Source organism: Dipteris shenzhenensis, chromosome 10, assembly GCF_047967505.1.
Source record: "Dipteris shenzhenensis isolate YYH24624 ecotype China chromosome 10, Dip_SZ_1.0, whole genome shotgun sequence".
NCBI lineage: Eukaryota > Viridiplantae > Streptophyta > Polypodiopsida > Gleicheniales > Dipteridaceae > Dipteris > Dipteris shenzhenensis.
In genome coordinates, this window is record NC_141605.1 from 40,093,645 (window position 1) to 40,118,997 (window position 25,353).

Here is a 25,353-nt window from a genome sequence, read left to right on the forward strand (position 1 = left end):
AGAGACAAAGATGCCATTGGTTATACATTATGGTCAAGTTTAGCCACCACAAAATGCATTTCTAGGGTTGAGGCACCCACAAAATGTTTCTAGGCTAAATGTTTTGTTGAGATAGAAGACAAGGCTTACCTTGGACCTATTGTTGCAATTTGCACTATTAGTCAATGTCTCTATCATTTAAACACTAAAGTTAAAATTTAAACACATCATTACAAATATTTACAAATTGCACTTTATCTGAAACATTTCTTAATTGTTTCACCCTAGGGGGATTGTATTTTTTTAAACAAAACCTCAAAACCCGTTTGTAGGTTGCTATATATAAACATCTTGTTGGTCAAGCAAGAAACAATCTATCAATTTGTTGGCAATAGAAGCAAGATTCATTGCTTTATTGAAATTTGAATGTGAAGCAATATGATGAAGGCGAACTAAGACCAATAAAGTTTAAAAATTTCATCAAACTTCTATGTATAATAGACATGAAACCTTCAAGTGAAGGGGGAAGTATCCCAATATGTTCATTCTAGGGCCTTGAGTAATGTATGCTAGAATTGTGCTGCTCTGGTTCCTTTATTGAAGTAAGGAGATAAGGGAGTTTAGACATCGAGCCCCTTGAAATTGGGGATGTTTCTTTTTAAGGTTTACAAAGTGGCTGAGACTAAAGATGTTTGCGGTATGCCAACCACCTTGAAGCTGCGGGGTGATTCCTATTGGGTGGAGTCTATCCATGGCTGATGGGTATTTGGGATCAACAAAGGGGTTAGGATTTCATATTTTCCATGGGGGTTGAATTGGCAGCAACAATATGGGTGGCTTTCAGAGCTTCTTTTGAAAGCTGAAAATTATATAGCTTGGATGAGTGCTAAACAAGAGTTGTGGATTTACCTTTGATTTATCAAAATGTAATGGGTAAAGAAATAAGATTATTCTTGTTATGGTAGAGTCTAGACTTTGTTGTAAAGGGTGCTAGGGCTGGTTCTTTACTTGGATCGGAGCTGCTTTGTTAAAATGTCTTTTTGCATTTCTTAAGGAGATAACTTGGAAGGTTACTTTACGCGCTATATATTTATGGCCATTGTGATGCAAGACAATAGGAAAGCATGTTGCTCATGATACTTTTAACTATCTTAAGGTTACTGGTGTTGGGACAGAGAAGGCAGGTAGTATTGGGTGGTGTAAGCTCTAGATCTATGGTTTCTTTCTGATGGAATAATAAGTTGCTAAGCTTAAGAGTTTAGACTATGCTCATTGGCTCAGTTTTTATTTAACTCAAGGGAAGGTTAGGCTCGTAGATCTTCAGTCTCTTTGTGATTGGAATCAATGGGCATCCAGGGGATTTATTTGCAGCACCTCTATTCTACAGGCTGCAACCACGAAAGCAGCCTTTGGTGGTCCTGTTAATTTTTAATAATTGCTTGTTAGAGATGGGAATTGCTGTTTACAGGATTTTTTGCAAGCATCATTATAATCTTTTTACTCGGTTTGGGTTGTACCTCCCAGTATGGATACTTTTCAAAGAGAAATGTGGAAAGCATGCTTGTGGTTTGGAATGTTCAGCAAAGAAAGCTGCAAAGTAGCTTGGAGATTTCTCAGGATTCCTTCTTTGGAAGGTGGGCTTGGGATTCGTGACATTGACCTTTAAAGTTACATACAGCTACTTGAAGCTTCTGCTTGGCTTTGGGATGACAATTCTGATTTTTGGAGTACTCTTGTTGAGTATGAATTATCCCTTTTCAATTTGGCGGATGGTATACTTAGGGAAGGTTGGTGGGATCCTCGATAATAGTTTATTTTTTGAACTTGGAGATTTGGTTGTTTGGTCTTCCAGCATAAGTGTGATGACTAATTTGGACACAAAGCTAGACATTTGGATAAATATACTGGAGATCTGGATCTTCTCTAGTATTGAATTCTCCGTCTTGTGCATACTTTCAAAACACTTGCCTTACTCAGCAGATGATAGGGGATGCTGGTGTACAAGAATTCACTTGTGGATGGATATTTGAGAGGCTTCTGAATCTTTTAAACATTTTGTGTATGCACAAGAATTCACTTGTGGATGGATATTTGGGAGGCTTCTGAATCTTTTAAACATTTTGTGTATGCACGTGCCTGGGCTTTGTTTCTAAAGACTATCTATGCAAATAACTGAGTGATGATTGGACTTAGGCTAACAACTTCCCTTTATTTTTAAGTCATCTCCAGATGGCTTTATGTTCACATAGTCGTCAAGATGAAGCTGCTACAAACATGGAAAGTTGGTTGGATGCGTGTTTGTTAGTTGTGCTTGATGCTACTTGTGTTTTAGAGGTTTCCAAGATTCTATGGATAGTCTGTCAATGTTCTAAGCATGCTGGGATATTGTTGGTTCTATGGTTTGTAATTGCATATTCAAAAATGGAGGTTTTTATTGGCCCTTGGGGAAAGTCTGGATAGCACTGAGCAGCGATCAAGGAAATTCATGAAACACCACAAACCCACCTCGTAGACCTCAGAGATTTGCTTGAATTTGCCTCATCTTCTTTTTTGTTGTTGGGGTTCTTGTCAGGATGACATGCTTGTGGTAGGCCTTCTTGAGGTCATCATGCATTTTTGGGGACCTTGAGGATATTATAGTAGGCAACCCCACTATGGACGATGCAAAGGAGGAGGAGGAAAGAAAGTAGAAGATTGAGTAGTCAAACCATGAGCCTTAGGCTAACAAAAATGCAGACGAGAATTCATGGTTGCATGATTTTGACCATGGGTCAAAGTAACGTATGGAAGTGAACCCAAAATAGAAAGATATGACAGAACAGAGTTTACACTTCCTTTTTTGTGATTGAAAGTAATGAGACATTAAAGCACCAATGATTCGTGTAACTTCTGGTGCCTTTGGGTATGGATGAGAAGCGTATCTTTGCTTATTAGATTATTATTATTTTTAATTTCTCTCATTTACTCTTAATTTTGTCTAAAGTAGTTTACAGCTCTCTTCTTACCTTTGTTCTTTCACTTGTTCTATAAAAAAATTTAATTTGTAAGATTGGATATATTCTAGTCTATGAAGGTATATATTTGAATGTCATGCATTTCTTTAGCTTTTTTTGACCACTGACATTTGGGTAGATCGTCTGCTCATCATGGCAGTTCACTTTTGAGCAAGATACTTGAAAGCATTGCCTCTATTGTATGACTGTGTAATTTTTTTGTGAACCATTTATTATGACTTTTTTTGCGTGGGCTGTTTGCAGGTTTGGGCAGTGCTAAAACCAGGTTTTTTAGCATTGCTGGCGGACCCTTTCGATGTTAAGCCCTTGGATATTATCATTTTTGATGTGCTTCCTGGTATTACAGATGGGCATATCTATTTGGCAAAATGGGCAAAGGAACGAAATCCATTGCGCTTTGGATTCATGGTGGGGTGATTTGTTGGGCGTTAATTTTTTTTGTAAGCAACTGATTTGTGAAAGCACTTGATTTCAGCTCATTTGAATACCCTACTGGAAAGGATTACTTTATGGTGCCTTTTTTTTAAAACTGATATATAATATTCAAGTTTTACTTGATTGTCATTATTGTATCAATATTGTGGAAATTTTGTTTTTGTAATGAGATAATTTTGATGTTTTATGACTGTACCTGAACTTGTCACGTAGTCTATTCTGACTGTATTTTCAAGGTGGTGTCCACTTCTTTGAACTCTTTAAAAGAAGCTTAGAATAAGTCTTAAAGTGTCTGTACATTGTATTGTTTTATTGTCAGGTTTTAGTACTTGCGGGAATCTATATTGTGTATCTGTTGGAGGAAAACAAGACCGTATATTTCTAGATTTGGACACTGTCGTTTAGAATATGTTCTCAGTTATTTTACACATCTTTATTATTGTTGTCTTGACCTAATGTTGTCTTGGGATCACCCCTAGTTGTAACTTAATCTGTGGTTTTTGTGAGGATATCCTGACCCGGCCAATGGGCATTTGCATATTAGATGTGTACTTGTAAGTAAGCTGGTCTCAGAATGAAGCCATTTACTATAATCTGCAGGAACATGTACCTGTAGAACTGTCACTTCCTAGTAAGATGTGGCTGCTTAAATTAAGTCCTCAATATATTTGTAAGAGGTATAATCTGATGAGCCTTTTTAGCTCAATGTGTGGACATGGCATCCATGCAACACTAAAAGGGGGCAGTCTATCCATGTGGGGACCATAGCCATGAACCATTGGTAACCCCTGCCAAATCTGGTGGCACTTTTGACAAGTACAAGGTACCAATAGCTGCCAAGAGCTTCAGTCTTGACTATTATGATACTTCTGCCCCCATGGTCTGAATGACAAAGCCATAGCATTGGCAGCACATCATCATTGAGAGCTTGGTACAGAATGATTGAGGACTATTTCATGAGGGTTGGTCCCTCTCATAGACCGTGAGATATAAAACTGTGAGAGGGGCTCAGGAGGATGGCCATCATTGTGTACGTGGATGCCTTGATCATCGTTAGTGACCACATAGAGAAGATCTTGGAGGTTATGGGTCTGTGTCAGGAAGAGACTGCTCTATATTTCCTTGGCTGGAAATTCTGTGGAGATTGTGAGTGGAGAATTCTTATGTGAATGAAGATTTGAGCCAAGTTCAACTAGTTTACATGACCAAGTACTAGCAGCTGGTAGGTAGTTTGATGAATATGACTATTGCTCAATTAGACATCAGTTTTGCATTAGGGGTGCTAATTCAATTTGCATCAAAACCAAGACGGGTCATTGGAATGAAGACATGAAGGTCTTGAGACACATAAAGCTTTGGGACGGTCCACTTTAGGTGCCTTTTTGCCTAAGTTTGGGAGCCATTTCATGAGGAGAGCGGGTGAACGACAGAGAGCATGGGGGGCAGCCAAGTCAGAAAAAGAGGGGGGCCTTGGAGGGGCAGTGGGGAAGAGAGGCACAGGCTGCAAGGGAGCATGCCTAGGGAGATGCAAAGGTGGGTGTGCCAGATGGTGCTAAGGGGGTGCATAGAGGGAGGCGAGGGCAGTATTCAGCTAGGGACAGGTGAGGATGGCAGCAAGCTTCTCCATGTCTCTGAGCTTTGTTTACTTTAGAGAGACACATTGACCTAGCTTCGAATAGAGAACCCAAGTCAGCCTAGGCTTGCATCACATATGCTTTTTATCTATTTTGATAACATGATGCCTTATATCAGGCTCTGCTGTGCCTAGATATGAGATTCCATTCACAGAGGTGCTGCCAATCTATGATGACAGTGAAGTTATTATCTGTAAAGGAGGGGTGTGTTACAGAGATTCTCATCCTGAGTAGGCTATGTTTTTTGGTTTTGGTACAGGTACACCTTTGTATGTGTGACTCCGTGGGCTTTGAGTGTATATGCAATGCTCCATTGTGTAGCTGTTTTGGTGTTCTACTTCGTTTTTGGAAAAAGGCATTATATCAGCTATTATACCATTATCCTAAAATGAATGCATTTTTAGAGACGTCTAGCTCACTAGAAGGTCCTACATTTTGGTGGTCTATTTCGTTTTTGGAAAAAGGAATTATATAAGCTATTATACCATTATTCTAAAATGAGTGCACTAGAAGGTCCAACATGAGAGGAACATAGAATGTGTTTTGTGCTCCATTCCTTGACGTGAGTTGGGAAGAAGAAATGAATTTTTATTATATTGCCTGGCCACGATTGTCCTGTCCTTTTTGTTTCCATGATCTGAAACCATTATGTTTCCGATTATGCGTAGTGATTTTGTGCGTAATTCTTATGTTTATTTCATGTATGTGTTTCCCAAGCATTGTTAAATATTTCAGTTGGCCAAAATTGTGTTGGATTGGATTGGTACGTCAGCCTATTGTTCAAGATGCCATAACGTGGGGCAAAATTGAATCTCCTCTGCTTATTTGTCCCATTTCATCTTTGTCTCTTCAAGTTTTTGTTAGTCTTTCTGACTACAACTTGTATTGAACATCAAGGATTTCTTTCAAGTAGTTGCAGAGCAACCATACTAACATATATATGATCTGTTTGTCCAGATATCATGTGGTAATAGGACATTGAAGATACGGACTAAGCGGGCAGGCAGTGCTCGGGATTGGGTAGCAGCAATCAATGATGCAGGGTTGAGACCACCTGAAGGATGGTGCCATCCTCACCGTTATGGATCGTTTGCCCCTCCGAGAGGGCTTTCCTCTGATGGTAGTGAGGCCCAATGGTTCATTGATGGCAAAGCTGGCTTCGATGCCATTGCTTCAGCTTTAGAAGGTGCTAAGTCAGAAGTGAGTGCATTGTGTTCCTTGAATTGTGTTGTAATTTTGTAGAAAATAAGCTTTGGCAGTAATTCTAGAGCTAAACATGTTTACTTGTGATTCTTACTTCAATGTCATGTTTTCCAGATATTTATAGCTGGCTGGTGGGTATGTCCAGAGTTATACTTGAGACGCCCATATGCTGCCCATGAACAATCTAAGCTTGAGGCTTTGTTAGGGGCCAAAGCAAAAATGGGTGTGAAGGTGTGTTCTGAACACAGCTCTCTTATTTGATATAATTGTATTATTCAAAAAGTATAGAAGAAATATATTTTTAACAACTTCCTTATCAACTAGAACAAGAAGAGGGAGGGGAACTTTTTGAACTTGCCAAAATACATAAGTGTATCAATTTCTGGCCTTATAAGATGTGAAAGTTCTAAAACTAACTTAAATAGTATTTAGCCTTTCAAAATAAGGTAAAGTAAAATCCCAATCGTATTTTGCCAAATTAAACCCCTAAAATATGCAAAATGTCCATTTTGGTGAGCACTCATCTCATGGCCAAGGGCTTACAGTTGAGCAGTCACAAATGAGGATGCATTATCTCATGATATATTTAGAATGGAGAACTCATATAATGTATTTGTATTTCACACACACATGCACGCACTAAAGAACAGTCCCAACAAAAGGGGCAGGCAGTTACAAACATTAGAAGATATCATTATATGACAAGAAGGTAGGGTTATCTAGATCCCACGCATGTAGAGAATCATATAATGATCGCCTTAAGGTTGCTCGGAAGAATTGATATTTAGCCAGCAGGGGATCACCAATGACCACACACGCGCGCACACACACACACACATTTTTGGTGGAATCCATGTGACTTTATATTACAATGAGCAATTCCTAGAAAAGGAACATGCTGAGACATCAGAAAATGGCATTATAAGACAAGTAAGCAGGAGCATCTAATTGATGAGCATGCGCGTACACACACACATGCACATTTTTTTTTTTGGGGTGAAATCTTTGATTGATTATATCATATGAGTAGCAACCTCAAAATAAGGTGCTACAATTACATCAACTGAAAATTTCAGTATATGCCAAAAAGACCTTATGATCTATGTAGCGGGTTTGCAAGCGCGTACACACACACACACACACTCCTGTTTTGTGAGTGAAATCCATTGAAAATTATTACAAGAAACATCCCCAAAATAAAGGACCTCCAGTTATAAGCATAAGAAGATATCAACACACTTTTTTTTGTGCAGAACAAATTTTGCATTAAGAAAGCAATTAAATTCATAGCTGTCCCAGTGTGGGACAGCTACGCACACATGCGCCCGCACGCCCTGCGTGTGCACACACACACACACACACACACACTTTTTTTGTGTGTGAAACTTTTGATGCTTTATATTACATAGTGGCTTCCCCTGAATGGGGAGCTCAAAATTACATCAGCTGAAGATCTCACTATATGACAAGTATACATTATAGTCTATGTAATTTGTTTGCAAACAATCAAAAAAAGATTGCTGTAGAGAGCGTCTGAAAAAAGGGAAAGTGGAAAAGGTAGGATCACCAAAAACTCCATGATTTCTATCCGTCCATAGAGTCTAGAGTGCCCAGTAATGAACCCGAGTAGGAACACCTCAAACGCTTGTCTGCGTGGGTGAATCCCAAAAAGCCAGAAATACTTGCCAAAGGTAGTAGTACGAAATCTAGCTGCCGACGAAGACCCAAGAAATCACAGGTGTGTGGACAATGCCAAAGAAGATGCGACACAGATTTCCGTGGAGCCAAACATCTATAACAAACAGTTGAAGCAATGTCTTCGTGCCAAGAGCTGCCTAGACGGAAGAACCCCCAGCATCACTTGCCACAAGACAACCTGCTGTCAAAGAGGAACTTTGGAAGTCCAAAGATCTTGCGATCTCTTCCTCCACCATTGTGCCAAGCGATTCATGCGCCAGAGTTGATTTGCCTTATCTGAAGCCCAAGGTGGGGGCAGCAAACACTTATACAAGGAGGATACTGTAATGTGAGATAGCCTCAAGGGATGGGCTGATGAAGTTGGGGAATGAAGAGTCCAATCTGAAGCTCAAGTGGTGGTACCGGCAGAAAAGGCTGAAGCATTTGAGTAGTCTTTTGCCATAGATGACGATAATGCATGCCTAAACCATAATGTCTGGAAGCCAAAGGAAAAGATATCATGATACCATCATCATGAATCACATCAGCCACATAGCAAATTGCTTTGAAACCAATAAAGTAGGAACGTCTGGGTTCCTGCAAAGCCAACTAAGGGTCAAGGACCTTCGACCAATGTAAACTTTCAGCTTTAAAAGAATCGCCCTACAAGGAGTCCGGCCATTGCCATGCTCTATCATTATATGGCCTGGCTTCTGGTCTACATGTGAATTTTCAGAAATCTAAGATTGCATTCTAACACTGGCATAGTCTTTTATGGCCGGGGGAAATTATCCCACCTACTTAGTTAGTTCGCCATCTTGGCTACCCTTTGGGCTGGATGATTACTCGTCACTAACAAACTGATTGGGTACTTGCGAAATTGAAGAAAAAGCTTGAACACCGGAAATTAGCAACTTGGCCGTTGCATGTTCGCCTAAGGATAGTTTAATCTATTTTGGTGGCATACATTCAGTTGATACCTGCCTTTGATCATGTTTGGCAAGGGATATCTTTCATACTTATTTCAGCCATTATGGAAATTTCTTGACGATCCAAACATGGCCGGGGTTTAAATATTCTCAGCATTCACGTGTGTGTCCTTGCTAATAAGGGGGAAATGATGCTGCAATTTATGCAAGGAGTTCGACCTTGGGCCGCCATGATTTGTTATTTGCTTTTGCAAATTAACACCTCTGCTTTTGGTTATTGGCAGGCAACTCAGTGGGATCTACTTCTTGGTTGTATTGATGGTAGGATCAAAGGTTGCCTTTGGTCTCCAAAATGTTATTTGATTGGAAGTGCGCATGCGCACACACACGCACACACCACACACGCGCGCACACATATTTTTTTGGGGGATGAAATCCGGTTGTCACTATATTACATAGAATAGTCCCAAGGAAAGGGACATCCACTTACAAAGCATTAGAAGATACCATTATATAACAAGAAGGCAGGATAATCTAAATCCTGTGCATGAAGACAATCATAAAATGATTGCCTTAAGGATGTGCGAAAAACATGATACTTAGCCAAAAAGAGGGATCACCAAAGACTTTATCATTACTGTCCCTCCATAATGCCCTATAATGAACCCAATGGATAAGAAGATCATAACCCTGCCTTATTGGATGAAAACCAAAGAGCTAGAATTACCTGTCAAAACAAGCACTCGGAAAACGAGCATGAAGCCTTTGCCTTAACAAAAGCAAGAAACCATAAGATTAAGGGAAATGCCAAAAGATATGGCATATAAACTCCTGCAAGACCAGACATCGTCAACAAGTGGCAAGAGCAATATGATGACGAGCCAAAAGCTGTCCGAATCGGAGAACTCCAAGTAAAACTCGCCACAAGAAGAACTTTTGCCGAAGAGGAAGTTTGGAAGACCAAATATACTGCAATCTTCAGTGCCACCACTGAGAGGAGCGTGTGATGGACACGATGCAATTGGCATGAAGAGAAACCCAAGGGGAAGGCAGCAAGACCTTATATACGGATGCGACCATGATATCTGTCAATGGTAGAGGACGGCAAACGTGATCATTCAATTGGAGAACCCAGTCTTTAAGGTGGTCCGATATCTCAAGATCTATGAAGCTCAACTTTCATAGAGAGCATTGTCTATTGATTTAAGAGGAGGTTTCATCAACCTGCTTTGCTACATCCAGATCCATCTCCCCCATGCTTTGAGGATTTCATTCGCATTTCTTCTCACTTAATAAGCATGAGACTGGATGGGTTGAGGGAATTTCTTGTGAGTGCCGCGTTTGCACTCGGTGTGACTTGCAAGAGGTTGAGTTAGAGGCACACTTTACTTCAAATGTAGTTTCAAAAGAGAGTTTGTTTGAGTATACTTGTGCTTTCTAAGTTAGAAATGTATTTTTGCCTCTTTGTAGAAACGAGACATAAGTGTAAAGGGCCATTTAGCTTTTTATGTTTTAAATAAGAGAGAGAGAGAGAGAGAGAGAGAGAGAGAGAGAGAGAGAGTTTATTAGCATCCTCGGGGGGCCAAAAATGACCCATGGGACCCGTCTCGATACAATGTAAAAAGAGTCTCCTCAAGGAGAGGGGTCAGGAGTCTATGAGTTCCTGACGACAGGTAAAAAGACGAGTGACAAAAGATCCCAATGTTGCCGGAGAGGCAGTGGAGAGAACTGATGTCAACTTAGCGGAGTCCCCCACCCCAGTATCTGCTGGTAGTCCTCCCTGATATGTTTCTAGTTTTTTGGAAGTTTTTGTTTCTTGACTTGCTTGTTTATTTTTGCTTAAGTCACCTGCTTCGTTTCTTCTTTATTTCTTGTTTTCATTCTCTTTTGTTTATTTGACGTATTTTAGTAAGCACTGGGTTTGCCCAAGAGACTCCACGGGTCTTTAGAAACCCAGTATAGCTGCTTATGCTTGGGCACTGATGATGACATAAGTGTTGCTTTGCTTGCTAAGTATGTCTTCCTTTTGTTTTTCATAAAAGTTTTTGTTTACCTCTTTTTTCTTCTCTTTCATTTTCTCTTTTATTTTCTTTGTAGATTTTTGATCTTTAGAACAACAAAAATTCTAAATTTGTATGATTGGACTTATTCTAGTCTTACAAAGGTATATTTTTCTATCACCTTAGCGGACATGCAAATTCTTTGAATTTTCGTCCAAGTGGTGATCAGCTGTTCAACTACGTCGTTTTATCTTATGCGGGTGCAGAAGCCCCAACAGCTAATCTTATTCTCATTTTTTTTTTTTTCAAAAAGAGACTTCTATTAAGTATTAAAGAAAACCGTTAGAGCAAGCTTCATACGGGATACACCATGCAATGCATGAAAAGCTCAAGAGCCAAAAAGAAAGAATTGGGGCTGATAGTGCCATCTCAATCCAGTAGAGACCTCCGAGAAAAAGGGAGAACCCTTCCAAACTCGAAGAAAAACAGTCCTTCTAGAAGAGGCTGCCCGTGAAGGGCCCTGCATGCTAGCCCAAATGGCTATCAAAGTGTGAACCGTGTTAGTCCAAATACCCGTGAACACCTGTGAAGGGTGTATCTGGGTGCCATCCAAGGCCTCTGTACATCTGGCTCTCCAAATGTGCCAAGAGGAAATGCTAGCCAAGATCTCCCAAGAGGTGTCCACTGAAGCATGAGAAGCCCTGAAGAGAGTAAGTGGTACATCCTGAAGAGAGCAGGGCTCTATCTCCTGCCGGTGGACCGAGAGTATCATCTTATTCTCATTTATTCTTATTATTATTTTAATTCTTTTCTTTTTGTTTAAATTTTTTAAAAATTTTTAATTCTGTCTCTCTCCCCCTTAATTTTATTTTATTTTTAATTTTATTTCTTTAAAAAGTATGCTTTTGCGTTTTGTTTTAGTTGCACTCCTTGGTTTATTTCACTGTATGACCGCTTTATTATTTATTTATTTTTTAAATTATTGGTAACTTTCCTTTTCTCTTTCTCTTTCTTTGGTGCTTCTAGGTTGATTAAGCTCTTACAGTGGCCTTGGGGCCCTGGCTAACCCTAACTATAATCGCCAGTTTGGGGATATATTGGCATTAGCGATACATGCTATGATGAATTCGCCTTTTGGAAACCAACAGGACAATCTCCTGGGATGTCATCTGGCTCCTGTGACATTCCCTTATAGTAGTAAGGGAGGAGTTACCTTGGGACGAGTAACGATTGTGCAAGCAAGCCCCCCCCTAAATACTAGTCTCGCTCGTGCTAGAGTTAGGGGATATAGCAAGGGAGAACTGCCTTGGGATGGGCAGGGAGAGTGCAAGCAAGTTCCCCAATGTTGGATCGTTTGACTCACCGAACAACATTGGAAACTCTAGTGATGGTCTTGTCTCTTTGGTAGGTGATTTAGTTGGGTCTAGCTCGGTAAATCAAAACAAAAAAGTTAGAAGAAACATATATAGAGAAAGGTATAACTTTTTAGCTAGGTCAAACATGAATAATCTTCATGATTTTGGGGAAGGTAACATTAATTGGTCTAACTTTAAGGCTTTATTAGCTAGCACTCGTTATACTAATAATAACTAGCTTCTGTTGGTTAGAAAGTGGATTGATGTCAGCTAACACTGATGACACTTGGCATGCTATTAAGGAGCTTCAAGAGTTCCATCACGACTATCACAGTAGGCCAAATGACAAAGCCTCTCACGTTTGAAGAACTTGGCCCTTATTGCCACAGGAGGAGTCCCAGGAAAAGCTGTACAACAAGGAGGGCGACAAACTTGTGGCAAAAGGCAAATCAGGCAAGGGGAAGTCTAAGGTTTCCAAGGGTGGCAAAGCAAAGGACGTAGAGAAGAAGAAAAAGGTGAAATGCTTCTACTGTGAGAAGCTTAGTCAATATGCAAAGGATTGCCAGAAGGAGAAGGCAGACTTAAAGTGGAAGCTGGAGTTCAAGAACAAGGAGGAGCCAAAGAAAAATTGGCCAATGTCACTACAAGTGAGCTCTTCCTACTCATTGAGCACTACACTACTTATGTAGTGAGTGAGGACAAGGAGGGCTGATATGTGGACATTAGGGCTTTGAAACACATGTCCAACAAAAGGGAGTGGTTCAAGACTATGGAAGGTACTCATCCCGATTTAAAGGTGACAGTGGGGGATAGTCGGACATGCCGTGTGAAGAGTATAGGCAGTATACCATTCATCACAGCTGCGAGACAAGAAAATGTAATTTTCGGTGTACTTCATGTGCCAAATATTTGTAAGAATTTGCTCTCATCTTGAGTAAGATGGACAGCATAAGATGTTGATACTCTTCGAAAATGGAGAGGTCACCGTCACATCCAAGTAGAATGGATAGGAAGAATGGGTTATATCAATTACTTGCCTTAATAGTACATGGGGACCATGGACACTCGAAATTGTGGCATGAGAGATTCGGACATGTCAACTATGGCACTCTGACAGAAATGCAAAAGTCAAACATGGTGGATGGACTTACACCAATTACAGGTTCTGACAGAGTCTGTAGAGCTTGCTTGGAGGGCAAGCAACAGCGGGAGAGATTACCACAGGAAGCAAATCAAGGGCCAAGGGACTGTTGGAGTTGGTTCGTTCCGACAAATGCAGGCCCATGTCAATAAACTCATTTGCAGGTTCGCGTTACTCTTTGCTAAAAGGACACAAGGAAGGATGTCAAAGCTTTCCGAACTGATTGAGGTAGGGAGTTCACCTCCTGCGAGTTCGATACTTTCTGCAAGAAGCATGGAATCAAGTGCTGGCTTACCACAACCCACATATCTCAGCAAATTGGTGTTGTTGAATGCAGGCATTGAACAATCACAGAGATGGGTTTCACCATGTTGAGAGGGAAGAACCTCTCTAAGTCTTATTGGGGTGAATCCATGAACACTCTGTTCACATGGTACGAAATCGACTATTTCTGATTTAAGGATTTTCGGTTCTAATGTTTCATACATGTGCATAAGGACAAAAGGATGAAGTTGGATTCCAAGAGCAGGAGGTGTATCTGTTAGAATATGAAGCCAAGTTGAGCTAGTTTGGTGTGTTCTAGTGTTCTCTAGCGTGAGTTCTAGTCTAGTGTGTCCTATGGATGCCACGTGTCACATTGGGAGTTATCCCATATGCATAGGTGTTCATATGTGTGTGTGTGCTCTTATATAAGAGCTGTACTTGTCTAGTGTCAAATAAATCAAGTATCAAGCTACAAGCTCTTTGGTCTACATGTGAGTACTTTCATTTCGGTTCTTTGCTCTAGTCCTTTCATTTCCAGTTCATTATGTATCTCTTTGAGTATCTACTATCACTTCCTCTCTCCCTAGCCTACTCTCTCTCTCTTTCTCTCCCTTTTCACCATGTGCCTTCATGTGGTATTAGAGCCTCCTTTCCTACCTTCCCGGTCTTCCCTCTCTACCTAGAGGATGAGAGAAGCCCGCAAATGGAAGCTCCTCTCTCCTCCATGATTGAGCTCCCTTCCACTCCTTAGTCTCACCTTCGGAGCTGACTTGGAACTGATCTACCTCGCCATCAACTACCCCTTCTTCAGCCCAAAATGCCTTGCCAATGGCCGCTTCTTTTGCCTCGCCATCAGCCGATTTAGTAGCCTCGCCTCCAACTGCTCCATCGACCTACAAACAGGCTGTACAGGCCATACGGACTGTAAGCAGCCTGTACAGCCTGTACGGACTGTTTCTGTGCAGTCTCGTGCCGTACCAGCCTGCCCGATAGACCCGTACACCTGCCTGCCCGTCTGCCTTGGACCTGCTACCCTCGGGACTGCTGCCCACACTCCTGCCCTCACCATTTGCCCTCGGGACTGCCGCCGATAGTAGCTGCTCCAGCCTCGATTGCAGCACCACTTGCCGCCGCCCCTGCCCTCAATTTTCACGCCATTTGCAGCTGCTTTTGCCCTCAGGATACATGCCAAAAATCTGCACTTGACTCCGCCATAGATTACCTCTGCTACCGCCTTCATTCGGGCTTCCCGTTGGTGCTCACGAATCTGATTTGAGCTGCCCACGATTTGCTCTTCAACTGGGCAGTTCCCTTAAGTACTTTCGCTCATTTTTTTGAGCCTCTTCTTCACATTCGGTGACTCTCCGATCGGCACATTGAGAGTCATGACATGATCTCCCTTGGTAGCTGCTCCTATGACCTTCATTGACACATCATTCGAGGGCATCCTCGCCTGGTTCTTCACTGACATACCTCTTCGTATCAGGATGTGCACACTCTTGTGCAGTAGCTACTTCGGGCTCATGGGTTCTCTGCCCTTGCTATGCATAAAATGAATGAAATCTTTAATAAATTTTTTATATGTTTGAGTTAAAGGCTCTCTGCTTTGAGTAGTCCCTCTAAAATGAATGTTTGAAGAGTCAATAAAGGTCCTTTGCCTTGGATTGTCCTCCTAAAATGATGTATTTCTTTTATGGTGTGTGACTCCATGTTTCTAGTTAGTCCCTGGAGTCAAGAGGGGAATGTACTATGGGAGCCATGTATTGGCATTGATAGGGTCTAGTTATCAGGCTTGGCATATGAGTTCTAGGATATTGGTGCATTGGTCCTCTAGACCTCTGAGTTGTTCATGCATCCAAGACATGAGCCTCTGAGTCATGTTTGGGACGTAAAGCCATGTGAGTGCTCAATCCGACCTCAGAACCATGCTTAGTAGACTTCAGCCTCTGCGTTGGCATCGGAGCCATGTCTAGTTCAGACATTGCATAGTTTAGTAGTCCTATCACTGTCATGTTCTGTCCTTGGTTCCATTCCAGTAGTCTCTCACCTTGCCTTCATGGAGGGGTGTTAGAATATGAAGCCAAGTTGAGTCAGTTTGGTGTGTTCTAGTGTGTTCTAGCATGAGTTCTAGTCTAGTGTGTCCTATGGATGCCACGTGTCACGTTGGGAGTTATCCCATATGCATAGGTGTTCATATGTGTGTGTGTGCTCTTATATAAGAGATGTACTTGTCTATAGTCAAATAAATCAAGTATCAAGCAATAAGCTCTTTGGTCTATATGTGAGTACTTTCATTTTGGTTCTTTGCTCTAGTCCTTTCATTTCAAGCTCATTATGTATCTCTTTGAGTATCACTTTCTCTCTCCTTAGCCTACTCTCTCTCTCTCTCTCTCTCTCTCCCTTTCCACCATATGCCTTCAGTATCTTCGTCGGGTATAGTGAAGAATCAAAGGCTTACCGCCTCTTTGACCGGTGAAGTGACAGACAATCTTCAGTTAGGATGTGGCCTTTGAGGAGACAGAGCCCTAGCCACAGGAGGAGATTCAGGAAGTTCTAGCCCTACCCCCACCCAAGTCGACTGTGAAGAATGTGGAGAAGGCTGAAAAATTCAAGGAACCAAGGTTGAAGAGTCCGAGGAGCTAGAGGCTAAGCAAGATGCGCGAGAGCCACCTTCGAAGATAGCCTGTGCAGAGAAAAAGTTACCAATGAGGTATTTGAGAACCTTGCAACCCTCGCGGGTCATAGACATCCCTGAGAGTAATTCTGGAGTTCGGTGGTCTCTCATAATATGAAGACTCACTCCATAAACTTCGCCATGGTGGCTCAGATCGACGAGCGAAGATCCTTTGAGGATGCAAAGGATATTCCAGAGTGGTAGGCTGCCATGAAGGCAGAGATGGATGCTATTATGAAGAATGACACTTGAGACTAGGTGTACGTGAAAGGGTATCGGTACCAAGTGGATGTACAAACTTAAGTTCAAGTTTGATGGGAGCTTGGACAAGTGTAAGGCCAGATTGGTGGTAAAAGGCTATTCTCAGTTAGAGGGACTTGACTTTGGTGAGACCTTTGCCCCCACAGCCCGTATGATGACTATTCGGACAGTTGTTGCCTTGGCTACCCATCATGGTTGGTCCATATTTCAGACTGACATTAAATCTGCATTCTTGATCGGAACCCCGGATGAGGAGGTATACATAGATCAGTTACATGGCTTTCAGGTTCCAGATTCCAGGTTCCGCTTCCAAGGTACACAAAGCTCAATTCCGCTCGGTCACTTTTGTCATGAAGAACTGCAATTTTGACGTGAGAATTGCTGCTGTCCAGCATCAATTTGTGCAACCTGCATCTCCTATAGAATTTCTAGACCTAGGCGACTAGTTTAGAGCCTTTTCTGCAAAAGGCATTACTGTCTAGAGCCTTTTCTCCAAGAGGTGCTGTTGTTTTTGCACATTTTGACCTGTTTTGCTATTGTTTTGCACTAATGTAGCAATCACCCTGCTTCTGAAGAAAATTTTCTGTTGGCCGCCTCTGTTTAGGAGGAACTTTGCACCGAGTTTTTATGGATAGAGCTGTTTCTTGAGTGATTGACCCACTTTCTGGATGTTTATTTGCTGATTCAAAGATGCAGGAACAGTTTCAGGACAGGCCGCTGCCTCAGTTTTTGACATTCTGGAACAGTTTCGTGGTCATTTTCAAATCTATTTGGACTTCTACTTGCTGCTCGACCCTCTTGGTGACTGTTTTAATGCTCCTGGAGCTGTTGCCTTATGATTTGGGCCTCTTCCAGTTAGTTTTTCACCAGGACAGCTCAGGATTTGCACTCTTGGGTGCATCTTCAACTCCTACAGTTCAGAAATTTACTGTTTGACAAAAATAGAGTTGAAAAAAAGTCTTTTTATTGCTTGTTCAGTCAAGGTTTGACTAAGGGGATTAAGTGTGTTTCGTTTGGAGCAATTTAGAGTCACTTTTGGGACTGTTTTTGAGGTGTTTTACTGCCTTACATTAGGGATATTCACTAGGTACACACAGATTTCAGTGGGGTTGTGTTTTGCTTGAGCCAAGAATTGGCTTGTTTGGGGCTGATTGGATTCTCTTTGGTAATGTCAAAAGAGTCCATTTTGTTGGTTCAGAACTGATATTTTCAGGCTGCATTTGCCTAGCCAAGTATTGGCTTTTGGAGCATTGTTTTGTTGTGATTGCTGAAGTTTTGGGATTGTTTGTGCATCGGCTTCGAAGATGGCTTTGAATCAGAATCAAAATCCAGCAGATTCTTTGGGAGTTTTGTTCCAAGAGGATTGGATGGCACCAATTATTCCTTGTGGAGCCTTGTGGTAAATAATCTTTTGGTTGCAAAGAGTGTATGGGGTTTTGTTATATGTGAAGATGCTTGTCCAGAAGATGCATCCATTGCTCCTGATACACCTTAGCAAGGAGGCCATTCCTGTGATAGACAACAAGCACATGTGAGGCCTATTGTACCAATTGCATGTGTGTTGCCCCTACTCACGACGTGCGGAGATGGGATGCCAAAGATGCCCATGACTTGTCACTCGTTGCCTTGTCTGTTAAGAGTTCCTCATACCTCATATCAGTTCCAAGCAAGCTTGGGATACCTTGGAGGATATGTATCAAGCAAGGAATGAGACCAGGGTCTCTTTCTTGAAAAGAGAGCTTGATATCACCAAGATGTTGAAGGGTGACTCAATGTGAGATCATTTGACTAGAGGCAATTGCTGAACTTTGATGAAGTCATACTGGCTAGTTGGTTTATATCTACAACTCTTAATTCTTTACGAGTGACTTAACGATTTTTCATACTTCTCTGAATTTGTCCATGAGGGGTAGTATAGCTCCACTTACTTCTAGGAACTTGTGGGGCTGTTGTTTTGCAGGAAGAACAGATAAGGAAAAATATGTCTGTTAAGGTTCATGATGATGATCAAGCCTTGTTGGCTTAAGGCCAAAATAAGCCTCAGTTTGATGGCTCTCAGTCTAGGAGTGATTTAGGTCATCCATCAAAGAAAAATTCAGAAGATGCAGGTCAGCCAAGAATGCATCAATGCATGCAGAAAAAGGTTGGAGAATCTTGGTCATACCTTTGTGCCTAACAAGGGCTACCGTAACCCCTATCAGTCGGCGGGCTCTGACTCTAAACAGGGAGGGGATATCCCTAAGTGTAATCTGCGTGGCAACCCTCTGTCTGAGCTATCGGGTCACTGGTCATGTTGAGGCCTTGTCTTGTGGGGGTCCATGTGATCTGGCTGAAAAAACTCCATGATAGAGCTCTGATAGGGATCAACCAAGGAAGAAGTCTGCTTCTGTCTCCGTGCTTGAAGGATCCTCTCGCGATGTCTGAGTACCTCATGAACGAAGCCTGCCAAACACCTCTGGTCTTGATAGGAGAGGAATCGGTCCAAAACCCCATAGCTATCTATGAAGAGGCAGTAGAAACTTCCTCGGATCTCATAGTAAACAAGACGCCTCAAGATGAAGTGCTCCTCTGTCTCAACCTCCTGCACATCACATAATGTGCTTATGCGCCTCTCCCTGGGTAGGCGCTCTCCTCTGTTGCTCTCGATACAAAGTCTATGTGAAGAGACTTAGAACTACCCGAGAGAGATCCTCAATGAGTGGGGTAAGTAGATTTGTGTGTATCTTGGTGGGTCAATGAAACCTTCCTCTGTGATATGTAAGCAGTGATCTCTGTAGAAGCTAAGCTTAACTGGGAGTTCACTCGGTCTCAACCAGGTTCTCGGAATGTGTGTAGCTATAAGAGATCCTCACGGATAACCTGGTTGACCTTGTGTGATAGGAGGGGAGAAAACGGAGCGTCCATGCTGTACTGGAAGGGAGGGAGTCTATCCATGTGGAGCCCCAGTCGCTCAAAGTGCACGCATACCAGCATCTCTAGTCCCCTCCTGCTGAAAGTGCCATAGAAGAGGACAGTGCTAGCCATGGTAGCTTGCTTCGCCCAAAAGTGTAATCCCCATACTCCCTGACTGGGTACAGATACGTGATGACCTGAAATGCAGCATCTAGCTGTAATGGGGATGACCCAAACTCAGCCTGAATGATCTGGTGAGAAACGGATGGCTTACCGCGAATCACCCGTGATAACATGAGAATTTGTAGCTGCTCCACACGAGCCCACTTTGTATCCGACAAGTTTGGATCCCAACAGGGGCTGCCAAAGTGTGAGCGGAAGCATTGCTTCTCTAGTCTAGCCAATGAAGCATATCCTCTACCTAAGCGTGCTTGCATGGCGGGTCTCATAGCGAAGATTGGTCCAGAGAAGACAACCCCAAGATACATGTATGATGAAACTATCTCAATAGGTGACCCATCAAATGTGAACTGCACTTGGCGCATGATAGCTTGAGATGCATTGAAGATTATAACCTTCGTTTTACCCAGGTTGATCTTCAAATCATGAGACTCACAAAAGGACTGTAGTGCGTCAAGGTGTCTCTGGAGCCTCTCTATTGAGGAAGACAAAAGAGCCACGTCATCTGTATAAAGCAATATTTGGATCAGCATGCCCGCAAGAGAGCAACCAACCTCCCCTGTGTTTGCATCACTGTCTCAAGCTCGTCAATGTAGAGGTCAAATAGGGTAGGTGATAATGGACACCCTTGTTTGACCCCAATAGTGCTCATGATCTCATCTGTCCGCCAAGATCCTGACCGGACTCTGCCTGAAACTCTCTCGTAAAGTGCCATGACAGCCCAAATGATCTCCTGGTCATAACCCAAATCCTGTAGGCGCCGTATGAGGCGGGCTATCGGAATCATGTCAAATGCCTTGCGAAAATCCACAAAGCAACAGTAAACCCTCTGCTTCCATGCCCTCGTCTCCTCGATGATGCACTTGAGCGTGAGAATGTGGTCCATGGTTCCATGGTCACTCTAGAATCCAGCCTATCCTGTTGCTCTAAGTCCTCGATACTCCGCAACTCTGCTGATCTCGGAATCAAGCACTGATGCATAAATCTTGGACATGACATGTCCAATCATAATGGTCCTGTAATTCTCTGAGCTGATGGGATCCCCTGCCTTGTGGATGGGTGAGATAGTGTTGATGGTCCAAGTGCGTGGAAACCCCAAACAAACAGCTTCATTAAAGAGCTTTGCTAAGATCAGGGCTAGGAGGTTAATTTCATATGCAATGAACTCAGTGCATAGTCCCTCATGATCCTTTACTCGGCCATTATGAAGTTTCATTGCGGCATCCGTTACCCCCCCCCCTTAGTGAAGAGGGTACAGGATGTGGAGCGTGGCATATGTGAGAGGCTAGGGACAGGCTGATTTGGGATGCCTTAAAGTGTGCATGCATAATTATACCAGACCTGAGTGTCGAGGAGTGTTATATGACAGGTGCATGTCTGGTATAATTAATGGTATAATTATGCATTCAAGTCTGCACCTGTCAATGTCTGGTAGTAGAATGGAATTATCCGTGAAGTCGAGGAGTGTTATATGACAGGTGCATGTCCTCGCGTTGAAGTCCCCAACTAGGAGGACTTCTCTGCGTCTAAAAAAGTCAACAATGGACTGATAAAGAGCTATAAATGGAGATGTCTCATCCTCATCTCAAGTATCTTTAGCAAAATGGGAGGTCTCAAGAGGGAAGTAGCATACTGCAACAAATAGATCCCGGTTGTCCAAGTGTCGGATCCAGATCCAAAGAAACCTAGAATGTGCATCTCTCAGCTCTACTGAAATGGTCCCAAACAGTGTTGATCTGTAAAGGACTGCTACTCCATCTGACCCTTGCACTCCCCCTGTATCCCTTATCTCATCTCTTTAGGCAGACTCCCATGTGTACCCGATGACTACTGGTAGTGGGGGCTCTGGACTTTGATGTGTCTCTGTGTAAAAGACTATGTCGTGACTTGTGTAAGATTCCGAAAAGTTCTCTGGTTCTGACCATAAGGTACCATGACAACTCCAAATGGTGCAAGATAGGGTCTTTGATATTTGAGTCTCATAGACCCCGCTTCCCTATGTAGGGGAGGGGGCTGGTGCTGGACGGGGGCTTGTAAGAAGTCGTCCCTCTCGTACCACTGTCCACTTCCCCTCCTTTCGGGCCTGATCCTACTGCTGCAACAAGGAGCGCCTCTCCTCAACCTATAGGGAGGTGAGGTCCTCATCCATGGAGATTGTTGGCTGATCTCGTAGGACTGACTTGCGTCGTAAAGTTGAAAGTCGTGCCTGGGCGTCATGAAACCGTATGATCAGGGCCTTCTCTCGGTTGGGGTCTCTCCCCACCCGCCATGCCCTCTCGATCCTGTGCTTAGCCACACCTAGAGCAGTGGCCACGAAGGCTGTTGCATCTATCATTAGTGTAGCCTCAGTGCTTAGGATCCCACAGTGACACGACCCCGCAGGATCTGATCCTATCACTGACCTAGAATCTCGTCCTCAATACAACTAGAATCATAGCGCAGGTGCCTCGATCCTCCCGACCACCCCTGAGCACATGGGCTACAGCTCGACTCATCCATAGGCCCGTATCTAACCTAGGCGTCCCATACCACCTGAGCCCCGTCCAGAGGACCTTCGATACACCACCTATGATCCGCCATGTAGATGGCCAGAGTCCCGGCCTGGGTCCACAAGTTCCATCCATCAGTTGAGGAGCGCTCAATTGATCTACACAATAGCACTGATCCTCCCTCTATATAGAAGGAAACTTGCTATAGATAGCACAATGCTATGAATAGCTCCCTCCATATAAAGCGAGCACTATATATGAATCAATCTCTATATATAGCAATCTCGGCTGAAAATAGCCATCCAGCCCTATGCTATCCCGTAACCCACGTTAACTTGCTATCCAACCCTAGGTACACCATGCACATGACATACTCCCCTTCCTCTAAGAACTCACTCCTGAGTTCACTAGAAAGCCCGAAAACTCTCTGTGAAGATGAGTCAATGCCAATAACTATACTCTGACTATCAGTTTGAGTATGCTATACTTTCCATGAGATTCAAATAAAAAAAAATATAAGGCCAAAGCCACAATCTTTGATAACTAACCCAAGGAAAGTAAATCTCTCAATCTAAACAAGGTTACGTATCGTCGAGTATTCTCCTTGAGAAATCCAATAACGCCTGAATCCACAGAGTTAATTCCGTTGACATATCCGTACCCAAGCATGGTAAAATCTGTATCTGAAGGTAAATGATTCTATCAACCTTATCTATTGAGTATCCTTGAACTCAAAATCTTAGGTTGAGATCGAGGAATCATTGTTCGAACAACCCCATCAATTGAACCCCTCGAGGCCAATTTTTGGGTTGCAATTTCTATCAACCCTAATTCTTGAATTACTTAGTATTTAGAAAATCCCTCAACGGAATACCCTTGTAATTCAAATTCTTGAGTTGAAATACATGACAGACTTTCCATCACAGAACAATTAGGTGTCCGTTCATAACTCATGATGGAAGAATCTTCATGGAAGTATCAATGGACAAAATCCTGACCAAAAAATATGGTCCCCTTCATCTATCCTCGAAAGGCCCCTACATGAGGATAATCAGTAAAAATTCAGTTGGCTATATCCAGTCAATGGTACTGTTCTAGACATGAATATAGTCAACCATCATAGGAATAACATCCTATGTGATCCAAAGACTACGGAAACATACATTCCAAAACCTCTTAAAACAAGATCCACTATTGAATATCCTGTATAAACTTGTGCACAACAAAACCACTCCAATCACAGGATCATCCAGTTCTTAGGATCTCTTATCTAGGAACATCAAGTTCCAAACAAGGCACTGACATACCAGCATCAGAAGATATGCGGTAACCCTCCCTGAGATTGAGTCTAGACTATGGAGCTCCAGGGTTGAACCCAAAAAAAAAAACATGGCGTCTCTCAGGGTAAAGAATCTTAGTCAGCCCTCGTCAAAAATCTAATCAGGTTGTCCCCAATTCAATTCAGCCTACTTGTACTTCACCCTAGAGGTCCTTGGGTATTATTTCACGCTGGATTATACCACCACATCAGAGAATCTTAAATGTAATATACCTTAGTGTCCCATACCACCAAAGTATACTACAAATAAAAAACTCGGTGGACAATATGAGTGAATCAGGTAGCCAATCCCTCTTCAACTCAGATGATCCCAGATTGAGTCAGGGTGGCAAATCCGTTCTCAATCCTTTTCTTAATGTGATTATATCATCCCCTTGTGTTACAATACCCCAACCAATAGGTCAAAGAAGAAAACTAGTAGGTAGCATCCCTAACAACTCTTGAATCCGGACTATCCATGACCTCGGGCTAAAAGAGCGAGAATCAGAATGACCCCGCCTTTGGACATGATTCAAAGAAGGTATCCAACAAGACGCATCATGGTCTAATTAATAAGAACCTTCATATGTCCAATGGTAACTCGAAGAAACGTCATAACTCACAATCACATTGAGATCAAAACTTCAAATAGAAACCAAACAGGAATCTATGCACCAAGATTCTAGAAAGGGAAATCCAATTCTCTTAGTTAAGTCCAGTTTAAGATGTAACAAAGTCTCTGGCATCCTCAATGTACCATATATCTAAAAAACTGCAAGATATATGGAACAAAAGTACACGTTATATAATTTGAAAAGACCAATCAAATTATAAATGCCACTAGTTACAAATTAAACCCAAATTAACCAAAACTTGTTCAATTTAATAAGAAGACAATTTAGAACATAATTCCTACAAAATTGGGGAACATCTTGAACCAAACGTGGTTCAAAAGATCCAGTCGAGCCAAAAATAATTGGGTGTCGGTCAAAACTGAGGATTTCAACTGCTTCATCGCTTCTCACTAACTCAGAAGCGGTATAAAGACTCTAAAACAAGCTGTCTACATTTAGAACAGCATGAGCCTTCTTCAATATATTTCTGGTACGGAGGGGTTTTATAGTAGTGAAGAGCTGCCCAAAGTTCATCCATCAAGGAATCCATCTCTCGTAGCAGGTCATGAGGTCTACGAGGAATAACCTCTGATGTAGCCTCATCCTTCATCTCAATAAAACAGTAATCCAACGTAGGTGTCTCATTACTTTGATGTCCTTCCATGGCTGGAAAATATCTCGCACGGGAGAGGGACTAGAAGAAAAACATCTGCGTCCAAACACGTGCTCTTCCCAAGAGAGAATCTGGTGCTGCGTGGAATCAAGGAAGAAGGCGAGTAGAGGACAGCAAGAAAGATGGCAGAATCTGATAGGCTGATCTCAGATAGAAAGAGGGTGGGAAATTCGCTTTCATGCGCTGAATTGCTGAAGTGAGAAAGAGAGAGAAATCCCGGGTATATAAATAGCCAGGAAGAGCCATCAAAAGCTAGGCGAATTTAGGGTAGGTGCTTGATTTAGAGCAAGTGCTTTCCTTGCTAGAGAAAAACAAAAAAGCAACCTGTTTTTTTAAACCAAAAACAGTCTCGCTTTTAAAATATTTGGTCCCGCTTTTCTCCAGCCAGCCAAAAATAGCCAAAAGGCGCTAAAATCAGGCCATATGCTCCTTCCCAAAGCCAAGCGCCTGCCCCAATCATATCGCCCCTATCTCTGATGCCTGAATTTCCTAGACAAGCCGTTCTCTGGCTTACGAACACCCTCTCTTTCCTCCTACTTCTCAACTGCAGCAAATCTAGGTCTCTAGGGTACGAATCTCATCCTTGAGAACCTAGAGCGGATTCTTTCCCTAACCAGTCCA

The 25,353-nt window shown here is 42.4% G+C and overlaps 1 protein-coding gene across 2 annotated transcripts in view; it reads left to right on the top strand.

The window, feature by feature from the left end:
* The window catches only part of PLDP1 (phospholipase D P1), a 117,588-nt gene that overhangs the window by 45,772 nt on the left and 46,463 nt on the right, over positions 1–25,353 (top strand). For both annotated transcript variants that reach the window (XM_087380233.1, XM_087380234.1), the window contains exons 6-8: positions 3,237–3,401; positions 6,020–6,262; positions 6,380–6,496. In XM_087380233.1, the coding sequence (XP_087236359.1) occupies positions 3,237–3,401; positions 6,020–6,262; positions 6,380–6,496 (525 nt within the window). The remainder of the gene's footprint in view (positions 1–3,236; positions 3,402–6,019; positions 6,263–6,379; positions 6,497–25,353) is intronic.